The sequence below is a fragment of the Desmodus rotundus genome, chromosome 9 (assembly GCF_022682495.2).
Source record: "Desmodus rotundus isolate HL8 chromosome 9, HLdesRot8A.1, whole genome shotgun sequence".
In the NCBI taxonomy this organism is placed as follows: Eukaryota; Metazoa; Chordata; class Mammalia; order Chiroptera; family Phyllostomidae; genus Desmodus; species Desmodus rotundus.
The window spans coordinates 107,085,630-107,102,959 of record NC_071395.1 but is presented as its reverse complement, the minus strand read 5'-3'; the positions used below and the strand labels follow the sequence as shown (position 1 = coordinate 107,102,959).

Here is a 17,330-nt window from a genome sequence, read left to right as displayed (position 1 = left end):
GACCGAGGCCAGGCGACTATTGGTTGAGATGGCTCCTGAAGGCCCCGCCCACATCCCCGCCCCCGTCCCCATCCGCCGGTACTTTGGCCGGCGGCGTGGCGTGGCGCCCCTCCTCCCCGCCCGGTCCCCGCCCCCTAGAGCAAATGCTGCCGAGCTGCGGCCGCGGGGCAGATGCACGCGCTCGGGCCCTTCTAGCAGGCGCGAGCCGTCGCTGGGCGCGCGAAAGCGAAAGAAGGAAGAGGAAGGGAGGGCGGGGGCGGGGTGTTGAAGAGGGGCGGGAGGAGGAAGAGGAGGAGGTTGGAGCGCGCTCGCGCTTGGCCTCGAGCCCGCGCGGAGGGAGGGGGGAGAGGGGCGCGCGCGCGCACGCTCGCGCTCTCGCTAGCTCCATCCATCCATCCTTCGCTCGCGGCACGCGCGCGCGCTCCGGGCTCGCGCCGCACCCCCCGCCCGGGAGAGGCGGGCTGGAGTGGGGGGCGGGGGGAGGGACGCGCGGACGGCGCGCGGACTGCGCGCGGGCGGGGTGAGGTGAGGAGGAGGAGGCGGCGACGGGACGAGAAGGGAGGGGAAGGGGCCATGGCCGCCCGGTGAAGCGGCGAGGCGGGGGGGCGCCCCGACCCCCCGGCCCCGGGCCTTGGGCCCCGGGGAGAGGCGAGGACGGACCGACGGACATGGGGCTCCGGAGCAGCCGCCGCCGCCGCCGCCGCCGGAGGACGCGGCCCTGAGAGGCCGCCGGGCCCCGGCGCGGCCCCCCGGGCGGGGTGAGTACGGGACGGAGACGGACGGGGGAGGGGCCTGCGGGGGGCGGGGGGCGGGGCCCAAGGCGGGGCTTGGGCCCCCTCCCCCCAGGTCTGGGTCAGCGCCCCTTCCCCTCCCCCCGGGCCGACGCGGAAACGCCCGGCTTCCCCCGGCTTCCCGGCCCGGCCGGGGGCCCCCGCTCTCCCCCTGTCTGGGTCCCCCCCCTGGGCGGGGCAGGGCCGACCGGGGAGGGGGCGCGGGGCCTTTGTTAGGGAGCCAGGCCCCAGCCCCCGGGACAATAGAGACACCCTCCCGGACTCCTCTCCCCGGCCGGCCGGGGCTGTCGGCGGGTGGGGAAGGAGAGGGACCGGGACGCGTCCCACTCTGCCCACTCTCTAAGGGTCGGTCTGTCCCGGACCGGCGCCGGCCTCCGGCGGCTCGGCTCTCCTCCCCCCAGTCGGTATGATGCAGCAGCAGTGCCGCAGGGACGGGGGAAGAGCCGAGGCCCGGCCTCCTACCTTCCCCAGTGCCCCTGGCTCATTTGTCACTCCCCACCCCACTCTAGGCCGGCTGCTCCTTAAACTCGTACCCACCGTTCAGAGGGGCCCCGGACTGTGGGCGCTGTTTCTGAATCCTTTGGTGGGGATTCCTAGACTTTGGGGCTCTTGGAGAGACTTCCGGGCAGGTCCTGAGGGAGGGAGGGTGGTTATCTAAGAGAAGAACAGGTAAGGGGAGTGCCCACTCCTGGCGTGCCATCCTACCAGGCTCTACCCTCTCTTGCTCACGGTGACTGGAAATGCCCCTTTAGCTGTAGGTTTCTGTGGAGTCTACTCCCCTCCTGGAGTGGCAGGCTTATTTCAAGGGAAGACAGTGGGGTGAAGGTTGTAGGGTCCTAGGGCCATTCCTACTTCTGGTAGCAGTACCCCCCCAAGTGGACATCCTGGCTGAAAGCAGAGGTGACTCTGAGGAGAGCCTAGGGAAGGGGGGTGCTGTATTTAGGAGTCTGTGCAGTTCTTTGCCACACCCTGTGGGGCCTTAGAGTTCCTTCTCCTCCCCCTGCTGCATTGCACCATGGGTATCAAAGAGGGGTTTGAGTTTTGGGGACCTGGGGTGAGCTGCTGCCTCCTATAGACCTAGGCTCTGATTGGCAGTAGAGTCCAGGGCTTGAGTTAAGGCCTGGGGAGGACTAGGCCACCTTTGGGTTTCAGGCCCTGAAGGACCATCCAGACTTAGTGAGCCTAGGCCTGAGGGACGGGTATATCCCGATGCCAGGATAAGCTCTGGGCAGGGAGGTACAGAGGGAAGGTGGCGGGGTTTAGAGGTGTCTTGGACTCATACCAACACCCCCACCCCCTGTGTGCAGCCGTGTTGCCGCCCGCTGTGCTATGAGCAGTCAGAGCGCCGTCTCCACAAGAGTTTACAAATGAAAATGGAGGAAATGTCTTTGTCTGGCCTGGATAACAGCAAACTAGAGGTGAGGGCTCCCCCACGTGTGCCTCTAGTTCTTTCTCTTGATGTCTCTACGTCGCTATATCTGGCATCCACACCAAAGAGGAATTTGGGTAGTCAGCCTGATTCCTTAAAGGGAATAGGACCAGATGAAACAGCCCAAGGATCAAGAAGAAGAAAGAAGGCAAAGTCAAGATGGGGGAAATGGCAAAGAAAGCATTATTTTTGGCCAGGGCCAGTTAGCTGGAGATTTGGTTGGTGAGAGTTACTTTCAGTCCCCGGCAGCTGTGACTCTGGTGACCATGGACCTTCTCCCCTGCACCTAGGCCATCGCTCAGGAGATATACGCCGACCTGGTTGAGGATTCCTGTTTGGGATTCTGCTTTGAGGTACACCGGGCTGTCAAGTGTGGCTACTTCTTCCTGGACGACACGGATCCTGACAGCATGAAGGACTTTGGTGAGCTTCAGGGCTGAAGGAGGGCAGTCTGGCCCTGCCCTGGTTGCGCTTGGAGGCTCCTCCTTGGGAAACACCTCCAGATGTAGAGCCTGGAGCTCCTGTGAGCTTGGGCCGGGAGTTGGAAAAGGCCATGGGGCACAGGTTGTAGGGCCCTAGGTGGGCTGCCCGCCCTGATCGCCACGCCTCTCCTGTCCCCAGAGATCGTGGACCAGCCAGGGTTGGACATCTTTGGACAGGTTTTCAACCAGTGGAAGAGCAAGGAGTGTGTTTGCCCCAATTGCAGCCGCAGCATTGCCGCTTCCCGCTTTGCTCCCCATCTGGAGAAGTGCCTAGGAATGGGTCGGAACAGCAGCCGAATTGCCAACCGCCGGTGAGGGCTTTGCCCCTGCTAGAACCAGAGCTGCTTGTCTTTTGTAGTTTGTGCCGTGCTGTGGTCCCCTGGGGGCGTTTGTAGGACACCCAGGGTGGGTCGTGCTCGGCCCCAGATGTCCCACTATGGGGGGGCGAGAGAGAGGTGGCGACCTCAGCCCTTGTCCTCTCCTCCTCTTGTCAGGATTGCCAACAGCAACAGTATGAACAAGTCTGAGAGTGACCAAGAGGATAACGATGACATCAATGACAACGACTGGTCCTATGGCTCAGAGAAGAAAGGTGTTTGGGGATCTGGGGAGTCTTGGGGGGGCATTGGGTAGGGTGGGTCAGCAGGAATTGGGTATGTAAGGATAACAGGTTATCTGGAATGAGGGGGAGGTGTAGCTTCGTATTTTTCTTTCGGTGCTCTTAGATCAGATTGGGAACTTAAAGTGACCCTGCCCTTTACCCTTTTGTCCTACACAGCCAAGAAGAGAAAATCAGACAAGGTGAGAGCCGGGGCAAGCCTGAGGGAAATTTGGGCGAAGGACAGATACCCTCCCCTTTGGGCAGGGAGTCCTCGAGTATCTTGACTCAAGTCTGAGGTCATTGGGTGCCTCTGGGTTCTGGGATGAGGGTGTCTGGTGGGCAGGAGGGCAGCAGAGGCCTTGGGGGGTTGGGGGAGGTGGATGTGGGTAAAAGAGGAGGAATTTGAGGATGTTTCTTTGTCAAATCTTTTTTCCTTCCCTGGGTTCTCGGCTCCCCCTTATCGTTGCCCTTTCCCCAAAGCTATGGTATCTCCCATTCCAGAACCCCAATTCCCCTCGAAGATCCAAGTCTTTAAAACACAAAAATGGTAAGTGGGGCTGGAATAACGTTAGTGATTCTTAGCTGTGTTTTCTGGGACTTGTTGCTGGAGGGTGGAGGTGGGATGCTTGGGGGACAGGGGTATTGAGGGAGGGCCTGTGATCCTTCTGTCACCCCCACTTCCTCTCTGGTTATTTTCAGGGTTCTCTGTCTGTACCTCTGCATCAAACACCCTTCCCCTTCTTTTTTCTTCTTCAGGGGAACTTAGCAATTCGGATCCTTTTAAGGTGAGTGAGTAGGGGCTGCCCCTCTTAGGTCCCGCCTCATTTTCCTTGTGGTGGGTTGGGTGGGACTGAGACAAGTGGGGATCAGAATGTGGACAGCCAGTACTTGATGGGGTGTTTAGGTCCGGCATTGGAAAACTGCTGGGAGGGTTGGGGTTTTTTTTAAAGATTTTATTTATTTTTAGAGAGAAGGGGAGGGAGGGAGAAAGAGTGAGAGAAACATCGATGTGCGAAAGAAACATCAATCTGTTGCCTCTTGCACACCCCCAACTGGGACCTGGCCCACAACCCAGGCATGTGCCCTGACTGGCAATCGAACCAGCCCCCTTTCAGTTCACAGGCTGGCGCCCAGTCCACTGAGCCACACCTGCTAGGGTCTGTTGGGAAGTCTTAATGCATCCTCACTTAGACTGGATTGAGAGGGACTGGTTCTCCACCCCATCCCTACCCTCCTTTCTTTGGCTGCTGATGCTCTAACCTGTACCTCTGGTTCTCCCCCAGTATAACAACTCAACTGGGATCAGCTATGAGACCCTGGGACCTGAGGAGCTTCGTAGCCTGCTTACCACGGTGAGGGACCAGGGAAGGGGAGGCCTCTGGGAGTCGGGTGGAGCCACGCAGTGGTCAAGGCCCTGAAGGAGGCTGGTGACATAGCAGTCAGGGCTGTGTAGTTCTCTCTCTCTGAAATTGGGGTTCTTGGCCAGTGGTGGTCCGGGACTTTCTGCTGTGGACACACTGGGACCATTTGTGCTTGTGCAATCTTGAATTTTACAGAAGAAAACATTTAGTGTCTAGAGTAGGTTCCCCTTCATCCCTCCTTTCAGCTTATATTCCTCTTCCAGCAATGTGGGGTGATTTCTGAACACACCAAGAAGATGTGCACAAGGTGAGCTCAAAATCTAGAAAAGGGGGCCAGGGGGCCATCCTACACGCTCAGCCTGGGCGTGGGTTGGGAGTACCCCAGGCTTGAGCAATGGGACTCCCCTTTAATCTAGGGGCTCTCCGTTCATCCCTTCCCTGTTGTCCACCCCTCCCATCTCTGCTGAGGGGAGGTGCTTCACTTGAGTTCCTCAGACCTTCCTGCCTTGTCATGGTCTGATCCTTCTCTCCCTACCAGGTCCCTGCGCTGCCCCCAGCACACAGATGAGCAGCGGCGAGCCGTAAGGATTTACTTCCTGGGACCCTCAGCGTAAGTGACCGTCCTGCAGGAAGGGTGGTGGGTTGTGAATGGTTAGGATGATGATTGGCATCTGTAAAGCCCTTCTTTGGCCCCTCCCCTTTTTAGCGTCCTTCCAGAGGTGGAGAGTTCCCTGGATAATGACAGCTTTGACATGACTGACAGCCAGGCCCTGATCAGCCGGCTGCAGTGGGACGGCTCCTCTGATCTCTCACCCTCTGATTCAGGCTCCTCCAAGACGAGTGAGAATCAGGGATGGGGTCTAGGTAGGTGACCCAGCTGGGCCCGAAGCAAAGGAGCGTGGGCACCTTGCATTCTTCTGCCACAGCCCTGCTCTCATTCCTTATGCATCTTTCTTTCTCTTCAGGTACCAACAGCTCTGAGTCACGGAAAACGAAGAAAAAGAAATCCCATCTGAGCCTGGTAGGGACTGCCTCCGGCCTAGGCTCCAACAAGAAGAAAAAGCCAAAGCCACCGGCACCCCCGACGCCCAGCATCTACGATGACATCAACTGACTTGGGTGCAAAGGATAGCCTTTGGCTAAGCAGAGCCCTCTCTCCCAACCCCCACCCAGGTGGCATAACCTGGCAAATGGACGGCTGCTGGGGGTCTGGGCTTGAGAAGCTTGGTGGGCCAGGCAGGCAGAGGATCCAATTACGTGCCCCTGGGGGGTGTCAGGGTCCTCTGCGATGGAGTACGACCCCTCGGCATGCAGGACTCAGACCTGGACATATTATGCCTTGGACATAAGTTTGGTGGGGAGGCGGTTTTCATATTTATTCTGAGTTACTGGATGTCCAGCTAGGCCAGGGGCCTGACCTGGGCACTCTGCCAGGGCACTGCCTGCCCCCCACCCCAGGAACTGGACTAAGCCCTGCCGAGGAGCATTATGGCTACCCGGGAGGCTGTGGGTTAGAAGCTGAGCCTGGAGGGGGCCTCCCCCAGCTGCCCTCAGCAATGTGAATGGGTCCGGTGCTTGGAGCTGAGGGGCAGTGCTGGGCGTGTCCTGTCTGTGTGCAGAATCCTATCAAACGCCCCAAGTCCCAGGGGCAGGCAGGCACAGCAAGCTGTCTGCTGAGGTAGGCATCCAGAACTGCCGCCGCCTTCCCTGCCCCTCACAGGGGCAGCCCTTTCCCCTCAGTCCCCATGGGCCTCATCGGCAGCAGGAGCTGTCCTTTCGTTGGGTGCCAGGAAAGGGCCTCCAGCCTCTACAGCTTCAAAGAACGGGTTAGGGGAGGGTAGGAAGAGGGAGCTGTGTATCAAATAATGACTCCCCCTACCTTTTCTCCCTGACCCAGGGCTGGTGAGGAGTGGGGCCCCAAGGTGAGAGGGAACGGTGCTGCTTTATTTGAAATGTTTTCTTACCTCATTCCCTGCCCCAGGAAGGGGCTCAGCCTCACCCTCCTGGGGTGGCCCCATGTTCCTCCTGCCTACCCTGCCCCACTGCCCTTCCAGGGCAGCCCATGTTCCCAACTGCTGCTTGCCACCCCCCCTCTTTCACCTTGACCAGCTTCAGTTCCTCTCTCGATGCTCCTGCCTCTGAAGCCTGCCCTGTTTCCCCTTCCTTAGCCGCTTTTAAGTTATTTATTCTGTACTTGTGGTTTGGGGCTCTGAGGAAAACCCTGATCTTTACCTCTTCCCCGTTGCTAGGAGTAGGGTGAGAAGAGAGGGTCGTCTCCGTGCTCTGGGTTACCGGTGGAGGGGAAGGGGTGTCATGTCTAAGCGTTGCCCTTCTGGGGACTGTCATGCCAGTGTGCCCACCTGCCTGGTCTACATCCTGAAGAGATGTACTGTCCCGCCTCCATGTGGGCGCCATCACTCCCAGGAGCCGAGCTGGAGGAATGCAGTCTGGGCTGGGAGCAGAGCTGACTGTCATGGGTGGAGCTGACCCTAAGCCAAGTTCTCTGGCATTTGCTGGATATGTCCCCTGCCCTCCTCTCAGGAGGAGTTACCCCACATTGGGTAGCGAGTACCCAGGACTGGTTGGACCGATTTGGGTTAGGGGTCCTAGAGGGTTAAGGGAACAACGGGGATGGGGTTGTAGCACCCTGTCTGGAACCCGACCTCCCCCTGGGGTGGTTCTGCTTGTGGCTGAAGTCTGGTTACAAATTGGTTTTTAACCCAAGAATTGTGATTATTTTTTAAAAAAGCCAAACAGATTTTGGCAGGAGTTAGAATAAATCCTGGGGCCTGGGCTCCTCTGTTCTTGAACCTCCATAGTCTTCTCCCTCTGAGGGGAAGCCAGGGGGAGAGGAGGGTCTCAGCCTGTCTCCAGCCTGCTTCCAAATGACCTCTTGGAAGTAGGTTGAAGGTGAAGGGAGGAAGGCCAGGGGCCATTCTTCCTTCCTAGAGGCAGCTGCAGTTCAGGCCCTAATATACCCTTTCCCTTCTGGCCTCTCCCTTTCCCCCTTCTGGTTGGAGGAGGGAGAAGTGGGAAGTAGTTTGGGAACTGGTTTGTCCACATCCACTTCCCCATTGTCCCTCGGCCCGCCCTCAGGGCAGAGCCCCCTGCCCAGGCTGGGTAAGAGGTGGGCTTGGTCCAGCAGGGACCCTGAGGGAACAGATCCCTTTCCCTCCTGGGAGAGTATGCCCCCCTACCATGTAGTTTAACAGGGGCTAGGAGCTCCCCCACTTCCCTCCCTCTAACAGCAGGCTGTGTGGGTTTCAATTCCCATCCTTCCCAACCTGGCTAGGTGTCGTCCACCCTGTATCCTATCATGTGTCTGAGTGTGTGGGGGGTTCTGTACTAATTTCCATGGCCGGTGGCTTTTCCTTCCATGCATCACTCCCCCCCGCATGCCCAGGGGCCACCCGCCTGGCATTACCGCATGCTGGGGTCATTGGGGGAGGGGGGGTGGGGCTCACGCTGTCCTGTGGTCTTGAGATTTTTATTTTTGCATATGTAATCCATCTTGTACAGGTAGCTAACTTTGTAAACGCTGTGTATTTCCCCTGCCCCCATGGCTGCTGGTGTAAATAAACTGCATCTCCCATTGGTAGCGGGGCCTACCCACCCTCATTACCATGTTGCTGGGGGCAAAGCCATTCTCTTAATATCACAGGAGGCTCCACAGCCACAAAATGGAACTTTATTCAGTCACAGACACTGCCCCACCCCCCATCCAAGACCCCAGAGGCAAGGGCCAAGGGCAGTGCTCCATGCTCGGCGCTCCTCCTCGGAGCTGGGCAGGGCAGGCCACTGGCTGAGGGCCAGAACCATTTCTTGCTTACAGCCTAAGGCCTAGGGTAGCAGCAGCTGTGGCCTGGCCTCTCCCAATGCTGGGGGATTGCCTTTGTGCCCCAATCCCCTTCCTGACAGAGCTCTCTAAAGGACTATTAAGGGAGGGGGGCGGAAAAAAAAGAGCAAAGTGCTTTGAAAAAAGGGGGAATACCCTATTCCTACTAAAGGGGTAGAGGGAGAGGCAGCAAGGTGCCTACAGGGCAAGCTGACACAATCTTCATTCCTGCCTGTGTGATTTTAGTCTAAAAAGATGGAAATTCCACTAAGGAATTGAGAGATACTCCAGGTCCCCTGCAGAAGTACGCGGGAGCCATACTGAGCTGCTGCCCTGGCAGGTGCCCCTGGGTGCTGAGGAGCAAACATGCAGGACAATGGGAAGAGCTGGGGTCACAGGTAGGAGGGAGTCCTCAGAGCCCAGACTCCCCACCCCACTGAGCTTGGCCACCAGCGTGGCTCTGAACTTCAGGACCCTAAAAGTGAAGGAAGATGACATCCTCTTTTCTACCTGAGTTGTGCTTACACAGAGGGGATGTCTGTACCCTTGTGGACGTGAAGGGGCTGAAGAGGACCCACCATATCCTTTCCACCCCTCCCTCCCAGGCCCTTGGGCCCTGGTCTAGCCAGGAAACAGGGGAGGCCATAAAGGAGGAAGACCATGCCTTCATTTTCTCCCAGTTATCGTCCATACATCCCAAATACTAGGAAGCTGAAGAAGACAGTGACCCCCACCAGGGAGACAGTGGCAGGTGCTGTGAAGAACTGGCGGTAATTGATACGGAAGTACCAGACCACACCCAACAGCACCACGAACACAGGCACCATGAGGCTGCCCACACTGACACCAAGGCTGGGGGACTCAGTGGCTGAGGAGGGGGTCAGGGAGGCTGAGGAGCCTGAAACAGCTGACCCTGGGGGAGAGCGGTGGCAGTGAATCACACAGTTGTTGGTAATGTTCAGGGAACGCAGCGTTCGGGCTGGGTCCTGCAGCAGGCGGCCCTGGTAGATCAGTTTCATCTGGCTCTCTTGTCCAGGGAAGTATTTACTGTAAGGATGAAAGAGAAGGAAAGACAGAGGGCAGGGACTGAGAAGACAAACAGGCCTGAACCATTCCAAATAGGGTGGGACCTGACACTTCCCCACTCCCCCCCCCCAATCTATACCAGCCGCCTCTGAGGCAACCAAAGGCTGGGGCCATGGAGTATGACCAGCCTCCCACTTTCCAGCTCACTCACCTCTTTAGGGTACCCACAGTATCTTCTGGCCTGGCCACAGCCAGCTCCTCAGTGTCATTGAGGAATTTGAGCCGCACATTGATGAGGCCGGGGCTGGGAGGCAGGGCGGTGCCATCCTCAGATCTCAGCGGAGCTTGTGGACTGCTGCTCTCTGGGCCCACGTGTCTCTTGGGCAGGCCTTGGATGTCAAGCAGATGCTCAAGGCTGGGCTCAACGCCACCCCCAGCTCCGGGCTCCCCTGTGGGGTCTCCACCTTCTCCAGCCTCTTCAGCCTTCTCGTCATTACCCTCTGATGGATGTGGGAGTTCAGTTGGCTCTGGGGTGCCTTGGCCCACCACCAGATGGTCCACATGCCCCAGGTGGAGGACCGATGTGTCGCCAGCTGACACAATAGTGCCCAGGAGCTGGTTGCTACTGCTGTCTGCTACATAGGTAGAGAGCCAAGCTAGGACCAAGGCTAGAATCAGCACCACCACACCTGCCACCACAGTCACCTCATTACCCACACCCTCAATAAGGGTGACATCAGAGAGTTCCATGGCCTGGCTGTTGACCGGGTCCACACTGTAAGAACAAAGGGGGGGTAACATCAGCAGGGCCTCTGGGGTTGCAACCAGATTTCAAGTTTGTTTAGGCTGTAACCGACCCAGCTCTGAAAGAAAATGGGAGTCCAGTGTCCTGCAGAAGGGGAAACAAACCTTTCTAACCCCGAGCCCCCAACCTAAAGCTGATGACTTGCCCTTTACCTCTACAGTGAAACTCTTCCAGGCTCCACACCCTTCCCCTCTCACATGCCAACCCCCCAGTGAGCATGGGTTATTAGGAAAACCTTACAGCTTTGTTGCTGGTGCAACTGCTTGTTGCTTTTCTGTAGGTGGGGGAAAACATCTGCTTCTTTGAGCCCTGAGTTTCGCTTGGACTTCTACCACTTGGTGAAGCAGCTACGTCCCTTCGAGGAGCCTCCCAGGTGGTCTCGGAGAGATCAAAAAGCCCGTAGCATTTTATTCCGGGGCACTTTCGGAGGTGGAGTGCAACCACTCTCGCCAGACTGTCTCACTGAAAACCCTGTCTCACTCATGGCCACATATCTTGATCCAGATGTCAAGAGCCAAAGACAATTAACTTATCATCAAAAGCAGAGTCAGATCTCCCCAAAGGGACAAGAGTCGGAAAGCCCCAGAGGCCCGGTACAGGTCATCAGCAGACGCTACGCAGCAGACACTGTGTCTGCCTCCTCTCAAACTCCCCTGGCAAGCTCTGGGGAGCAAAGTAGGACAGGCACCAGGCACCAGGCACACCGCCCTCTTGGGTCACTACAGGCTCCCAACTAAAAAACCACCACCTGAGTGGAACAGATTTGGAAGGCTCCCAAAATAGCTGTCACAGTGCACAGCTCAGTCTCTCCTCTTGCACTGTGCAGGTTCTCCTCAGCAGTTTCTTAGAAAGGCAAGGATCTCGGCTTGCTCCTTGGAGTACCTACCCCTTCCCTTGGAGAATTTGCTGCTTTCACTGCTGTCCCTGGGCAAATCCAGGCTAATGATTATCATTACCAGACTATTCTCACAGCAACTATAAAACTTCATTATATTCACCTACCTGTCCATCTCCCTCTACTAGACTCCTGGAAGACAAGGATCCCGTGTGTTTCTCTATGTACTGTAGTGCCCAGCATAATGTCATAGCAGTTGCTCAAAGAATGTTCGTGGAACCTACCAAAATCTGCCTAGTTTCCACATCCCTATGTAGTACATGGGTCCTGGAGTCAGGAAAAAAAAATCTGTAATCCTCGTCTTGCCTCTTTCTAGCTCTGTAACCTCGGACAGCTTTGCCTCGGAGCCTCAGCTTTCTCATCAATAAAATGGGGAGAAAAATAGTACCTACCTCATAAGGTTGTTTTGAAGATGCCGGGAAATCATCGAAGCAAAATACTTAGCAGAGTGCCTGGCACATTGCAATTGCTCGGTAAGTAAATGCAAGCAATTACTTATCACTCCCACAACTAACCCCGGATGATAAGGAGGTTAATGTTATTAACCCCGATTTACAGAAAAGGAAACTGCGGCGAACATAGGAGAAAAGCAGAGGCACAGACACAGGGAACTTTCGTGGGCCGGGGGCCGGGCCGGACCCCGCCTCAGAGGCCTTTGCTCTCTCCTCAGCCCGTGAGCGACCCAGACCGCGCAGTGAGGGGGTGTCCCCTGCCTTTTCGGAGGCGAAGGCTCCGCTTTTGGGCGGTCCTATTCTCGCGGCGCTGGAGAAGGGATCCGTGGGCCCACCCGAGCCGAAACGTTGCCTGGTGCCAGCCGCCGTGCACAAGTCCACTTCTCCCAGTCGGTGAGGGGTAGAATCGGGAGAGGGGGTCACAAACCATCCACACCCCTCAAACTTCGGGGCGGGGCCAGGGACCTGTGGGCGGGGCTTGAGTACGCGGGGAGTCATGGGAAATTAAGAGCGGCTTGACCGGTACTGTGTCTCAATCGGGAAAGAGGTCCTCACCTGAAATGGCCAGACTAAGTGTTTTGATTTCTCCAGGACAGCCCATGGACTCACCTTTCCGTAGGGGCCGGAGAAGGGGCTGGCTACCCCCGATTCTGCCCAGGGTCCAGTCTCTTCCGGCTTCTCCAGGAAGCTGTTAGAGCCAGAGACAGGAAGTCCCGCCTCCGCGCCTTGCACTGATGATGCAAAAGCTACGTAAGGCGGGCTGACGTAAACGTATCCTTTAAAAGGGACAGGTTTGTCAGCGGAAGGAGGGGAGGAGTCACCGTTGGCGGGATCTTGGCTCTCCGGAGTAGGGCCACGCCTAGGGGGCGGGGTTCGAGGAGCTCGGGGTTGAGGGGCAGGGCCAGAAGGGAGTTGGAGGAGGTGCTTAAAAGGGGGCGTGGTATCGGGTCTAGAAGATCGAACCGCCGAGTACAGCTAGGCAGAACTCCAGCAGCACTTCCATCTTTCCAGCCTTGTTCTTCCGCCCTCGCTCCAACCGCCTGGTCTGATAGGATTTATTACTACTCCAGGTTAGTTGGGTCAGTAAGGACTAGTCTCTCTGACTTCCAAGAATTCAGGGATAGTTGGGAGGCAAACAGGGAGACAATTTAGTCACTATGCGCTGCTCCGAGAATGCGGCCCCGGGTGGTGTGGTACTTGAGTAAATTATGCAAGAAAGCATTTCAAACAGCACAGGTTTAGAGCACAAGACAAGCAAGAGCCCCGCCCCCCACCCCGAAGGTTCAGCTTCCAAGAATTTATCCACATTTTTGCAATTAATTTTTTTCCTAAAGATGTGCTGGGGGTTTTGTTGTTTTCTGGTGAACTATTGATTGAAGTACGAATGATGCAGACAGGGGCAAACTCATAAGCGAAGAGCTCGGTGGTTCTCGCCAACAGAACACACTGGTAGAACCAGCATTCGAATCAAGAAATAGTAAATGACCCATAACTCCCCTTTTTGTCCTCTTCCAGCCACTAACTTACTGAGTAGTCGTTATTTTAAAAAGTTTTTTTAATTGATTTGAGAGAGAAACATTGATTTGTTGTTCCACTTACTTATGCATACATTGGTTGATTCTTGCGTGTGCCCTGATGGGGGATCGAACCCACAACCTTGGCCTATCTGGATGATGCCCTAGTCAACTGAGTTACCTGACCAAAGCTAAGAGTATTCACTATTCTGACTTTTGGCACTATAAATTAGATTTCTCTGTTGCTGCACTTTGTATAAATGGTATCAAAAAGTATGTACTCTTTGGTGTCTGGCTTTTTTCTTTGTAAGTCTTTTGATTATAGTGAAATATACATAAAATTTACTACTTGAATCATTTTAAGTGGTTAATTCAGTGGCATGAGGTTTATTCGCAATGTTGTGCGCTCATCACACTATCCATTTCCTGTACCCATTCCTCCTCCCGCCTCTGTACTAGGTGTCTCATGTAAGTGGAATCATACAATGTTTGTCTCTTTGTGTCTGGCCCCTTTCACTGAGCATGTTTTCAAGGGTCATTCATGTTGCAGACTATATCAAATTTTATTCCTTTTTAAGACTGATTAGTATTCCATTGTATGTATATATCACCTTTTCTTTATCCATTCATCTGTTAATGGACATTTGTGTTCTTTCCACCTTTGTGCTATTGTGAATAATGTGGCTATGAACACTGATGTACACGTATCTGTTTGAGTCGCTCTTTTCAATTCTTTTGTGTGGTTTCTTTTGATCAACAATATGTTTTTGAGATTGAAGGTATTGTTTTAATTTCTGCATATGTGTACTTTTGGGGTTTAAAGCTTAGTGTTTTTATTTTGAATGACATAGGATGGGGCACAACATCATAGTACAATAAACAGAATTTTGAAGAATGGCAGAGATTTACCAAGCAGGGTTCCAAACAGAGAGTAGCAGGTTCAAGGCCTCTCAAATATTTGAGGAAATGAATAAACCAATAAGTGGAACCACTGTTAATCCTTTTGAGTTTATTATATGCTAGGAAATGTGCTATATATTCATATGATTTTTTAAAAGATTTTATTATTTTTAGAGAGGGGAAGGGAAGGAGAAAGAAGGAAACATCAATGTGTGTTTGCCACTCTTGCACCCCCTACTGGGGACCTGGCCCGTGACCCAGGCGTGTCCCCTGACTGGGAATCCAACCAGCGACCCTTTGGTTCACAGGCCCACGCTCAATCCACTGAGCTACCTCAGCCAGGGCCGGAAGTCTCTTTTTTTCTCGTGTTTTTTCTTTCATTATTCCAATATCCCCCAAATGTATTCCAATGCCTGCATGCATCAGGTACTTGTTAAAGATTTATTAAATGAATGATGGATGGATTCAGAGAAGTTGAGGGAAGAGTTTGGGAATTTGAGAGAATTCTCTCATCTGCTAGTCAGCTGTGAAGTCTTAAGACTGAGGAAATGGATGGAAGAAGGAAGGATTGGCTAGGGATGAGATAGTCTTGGAATGCTCAGCAGCTGGGATGAAGGGTTGGAAAAAGTGGAAGTTGAGTCTGACAAGAGATATGTTCTGTGAGTTTGTACAACAAAGGACAAGATGCAGTCAAGGGTATTTTGAAAGTGGGGCTTTCGGGCTTCAGTTTGAGGTTGGGTGTTTTTCTCGAGAGAAAAGAAATAATTCTGCAAACTGGTTCTTTTATTTTTTTTTTAACTTTTTAAAAAACCTATTTTATTTATTTATTTTTAGAGAGAGGGGAAGGGTGAGACAAAGAGAGGGAAATATCTATGTGTGGTTGCCTCTCATACGCCCTGTACTGGGGACCTGGCCTGCAACCCAGGCATGTGTCCTTCCTGGGAACTGAACCAGCCGCGACCCTTTGGTTCTCAGGCTGGCACTCAGTCCACTGAGCCACACCAACCAGGGCAAAACTGGTTCTTTTTAATATAATAATAATTAACAGAGTATTTTAATGGATCTTAACTCCATAGGACATTGTTTGTAATGTAGTTTATGAGATGTTTATTTTTCTTAAACTGTTGAACTTAGGTGTTTTTATACCTTTGCGTGCAGTTAAGATGGCTACAGAATAGTGAATGTACTTGTAAATTCTGGGATGCTGCCTTAACTAAATACATTTATAGTAAATCTTTTATTAAAAACTAAAAGTGCTTGGGGGGTAGGACTGATGGCAGTTAGGGTGCAAACCTGTCATGTGCAGTGAGAAGCACCCTAATGCACAGTGTAATGAAGATAATCTACAATACTGCGCTGTAACGATGCAATTCGATAAATACTCCTTTAGGGGCAATCACATTACTATATATAATGCATCAAAGTAACACACTGCACACCTCAAGTTTACAAATTGTGACGTCACTTTTATCAAATATAAAAATGTGAAGCCTGGCTGGTGTGGCTCAGTGGATTGAGCATGGCCTGAGAGCTAAAGGGTCACCGGTTCAATTCCCAGTCAGGGCACATGCCTGGCTTGCAGGCCAGGTCCCAGTAGGGGGTGCTGGAGAGGCAACCGCACATTGGTGTTTCTCTCCCTCTCTCTCTTCCTCTCTCTCTAAAAATAAATTAAAAATCAAAAAAAAAATTAAGCCACAAAACGTGTTCCTCTCCTAACCACTACATGTTGTTTCATGTTTGCCAAACCGACAGGCCAGAGATTTTCAACCCATGTGCTGCAAGAATTTGTAAAACATGCAGTACCTGACTATTTAGTCAGGGACACTGTCCTCTTTTTCCTTAGACTGTCAAATAAAAAAATGACAGCAGCCAACACAACAGTAGCCGTCTGGTGTGAATGAATCAAAATTATACCTTTTTTTTTTTTGTCAGATCGGCAAAAAATGTATGTTTTGGTGTGCTGCAGAATTTTAGTAATTAGTTTATGTGTGCCGGGAGATGAAAAAGGTTGGAAATCACTGCAATAGGCAACAAGTGTCTGCTCCTTTAATTTGCATTAATTGGATTACCAGTGAGTTTGCACGTTTTTCATATTTCATCAACTAGTTTGTAAATTACCCTTTGGGCCTTTTGCCTTTTCTTCCTTTAATTATTTTTTTTAATTTCACAAGAATCCAGCAGTACCCCTCGGTGAAAAATTCAAATACAGACAACTAAAAACCCCACCAGCGCAGTCCCCGTCCCCTGCCCAGAGGGAGGATTCTTGGGTGCGCAGCTGCCTTCCTCGTCTTTTCCTGTTCCTCCACAATCATGGGGTTTGTTGTGTGATGTTGTGTTTTGGTTTTGCTGTACACATTGGATTCCGACCTGTTTTTTTCTCCTTAGCAGTAGTCTTGAAATTTTCCCAAGGCAATATGCATGCTATTCACTTGGAATCCCTTCCCAGTTCTTTCCTGCTGGGGGCACTACCCTGTGCGAGGGCTGAATTGTGTTCCATAGCACGGACTTGTGTACCACCTCCCGCTTGCCGAGTTGTTGCAAGCAGTGCTGGGATGAGATTCCCATATGCGCCAGTCTTTGGTGTAACTGGGGAGCAGTGCTTAAGGGTGCTGTTAAATTGCCCACCAAAGAAGCCGTTTCCTTTCCCACCAATGGGATGTGCAAGAACTTATTTCTCCATATCCTCACAGGCCTTGCATATTATCAATCTTTAAAATTTCCCCTAATCTAGTGGAGTATCATACTGCTGTTTTAATTTGTACTTCCCTGATTGCCGGTGATGTTGACTATCATTCACTTAGATATTTGAGTGTCTGTTCTCTGCTAGTCACTGTAGAGGCACCAAGTCAACAATGGTAATAAAACAGACGTCATTCCTGCCCTGGCCTGGTAGCTCAGTTGGTTGGAGCATTGTCCTGTGCACCAGAAGTCTGCGGGTTCGATCCCTAGTTAGGGCACATACCTAGGTTATAGGTTCAGCCCCCAGTCTGGGCATGTATGGGAGGCAACCAATCTCTATTTCTCTGTCCACCCCGCCCCCCTCAAATCAATAAAAACATCCTCAGGTGAGGATTCAAGCAAACGGATATCATTCCTGCCATCACAGATCAGGGGAATAACATCTTTTAGCTGTACCACATTTTTCAATATTTTTTGCCTCGTACACGTGTTAATGATTTGGTGTTTCTATAACACCAAATCTAAACTTTTTCTGTGTCCAGATCTACTAATCTATTCTT

The 17,330-nt window shown here is 53.2% G+C and overlaps 2 protein-coding genes across 8 annotated transcripts; one reads left to right on the top strand and one right to left on the bottom strand.

The window, feature by feature from the left end:
- Positions 1-268: 268 nt before the first annotated feature.
- On the top strand, positions 269-8,262 carry ATXN7L3 (ataxin 7 like 3). Of its 6 annotated transcripts, none has more exons than XM_053910948.2 (13): positions 269-758; positions 2,099-2,209; positions 2,511-2,643; positions 2,842-3,013; positions 3,197-3,294; positions 3,481-3,503; positions 3,784-3,850; positions 4,003-4,088; positions 4,587-4,655; positions 4,928-4,971; positions 5,203-5,274; positions 5,371-5,528; positions 5,630-8,262. In XM_053910948.2, exons 2-13 carry the CDS (start codon positions 2,159-2,161, stop codon positions 5,776-5,778), a joined length of 1,122 nt encoding a protein of 373 aa, XP_053766923.1. In that variant the 5' UTR covers positions 269-758; positions 2,099-2,158; the 3' UTR covers positions 5,779-8,262. The 6 variants fall into 6 exon arrangements, with proteins under 6 accessions (XP_053766923.1, XP_053766924.1, XP_053766925.1 ...); XM_053910949.2 differs by having other exon boundaries at positions 271-758; positions 3,805-3,850; XM_053910950.2 differs by having other exon boundaries at positions 273-758; positions 4,060-4,088.
- Positions 8,263-8,336: 74 nt separating this feature from the next.
- TMUB2 (transmembrane and ubiquitin like domain containing 2) lies at positions 8,337-12,415 on the bottom strand. 2 transcript variants are annotated; one of them, XM_024553581.3, is made up of 3 exons: positions 12,287-12,415; positions 9,737-10,300; positions 8,337-9,546 (listed from the first exon to the last, which is right to left on the bottom strand). In XM_024553581.3, exons 2-3 carry the CDS (start codon positions 10,273-10,275, stop codon positions 9,180-9,182), a joined length of 906 nt encoding a protein of 301 aa, XP_024409349.2. In that variant the 5' UTR covers positions 10,276-10,300; positions 12,287-12,415; the 3' UTR covers positions 8,337-9,179. The 2 variants fall into 2 exon arrangements, with proteins under 2 accessions (XP_024409349.2, XP_024409348.2); XM_024553580.4 differs by lacking the exon at positions 12,287-12,415 and adding an exon at positions 11,618-12,197.
- Positions 12,416-17,330: the final 4,915 nt, after the last annotated feature.

Excerpts from the sequence above, each read along its gene's own strand:
- ATXN7L3 (XM_053910948.2), top strand. The coding sequence starts at position 2,159 with ATGAAAATGGAGGAAATGTCTTTGTCTGGCCTGGATAACAGCAAACTA. Across the intron at positions 2,644-2,841 it reads TGACAGCATGAAGGACTTTG|AGATCGTGGACCAGCCAGGG; the intron begins GTGAGCTTCAGG and ends TCCTGTCCCCAG. Across the intron at positions 4,972-5,202 it reads ACCAAGAAGATGTGCACAAG|GTCCCTGCGCTGCCCCCAGC; the intron begins GTGAGCTCAAAA and ends TCTCCCTACCAG.
- TMUB2 (XM_024553580.4), bottom strand. The coding sequence starts at position 11,652 with ATGATTTCCCGGCATCTTCAAAACAACCTTATGAG. Across the intron at positions 10,301-11,617 it reads CTTCAAAACAACCTTATGAG|TGTGGACCCGGTCAACAGCC; the intron begins GTAGGTACTATT and ends TTGTTCTTACAG. Across the intron at positions 9,547-9,736 it reads ACTGTGGGTACCCTAAAGAG|TAAATACTTCCCTGGACAAG; the intron begins GTGAGTGAGCTG and ends TCATCCTTACAG.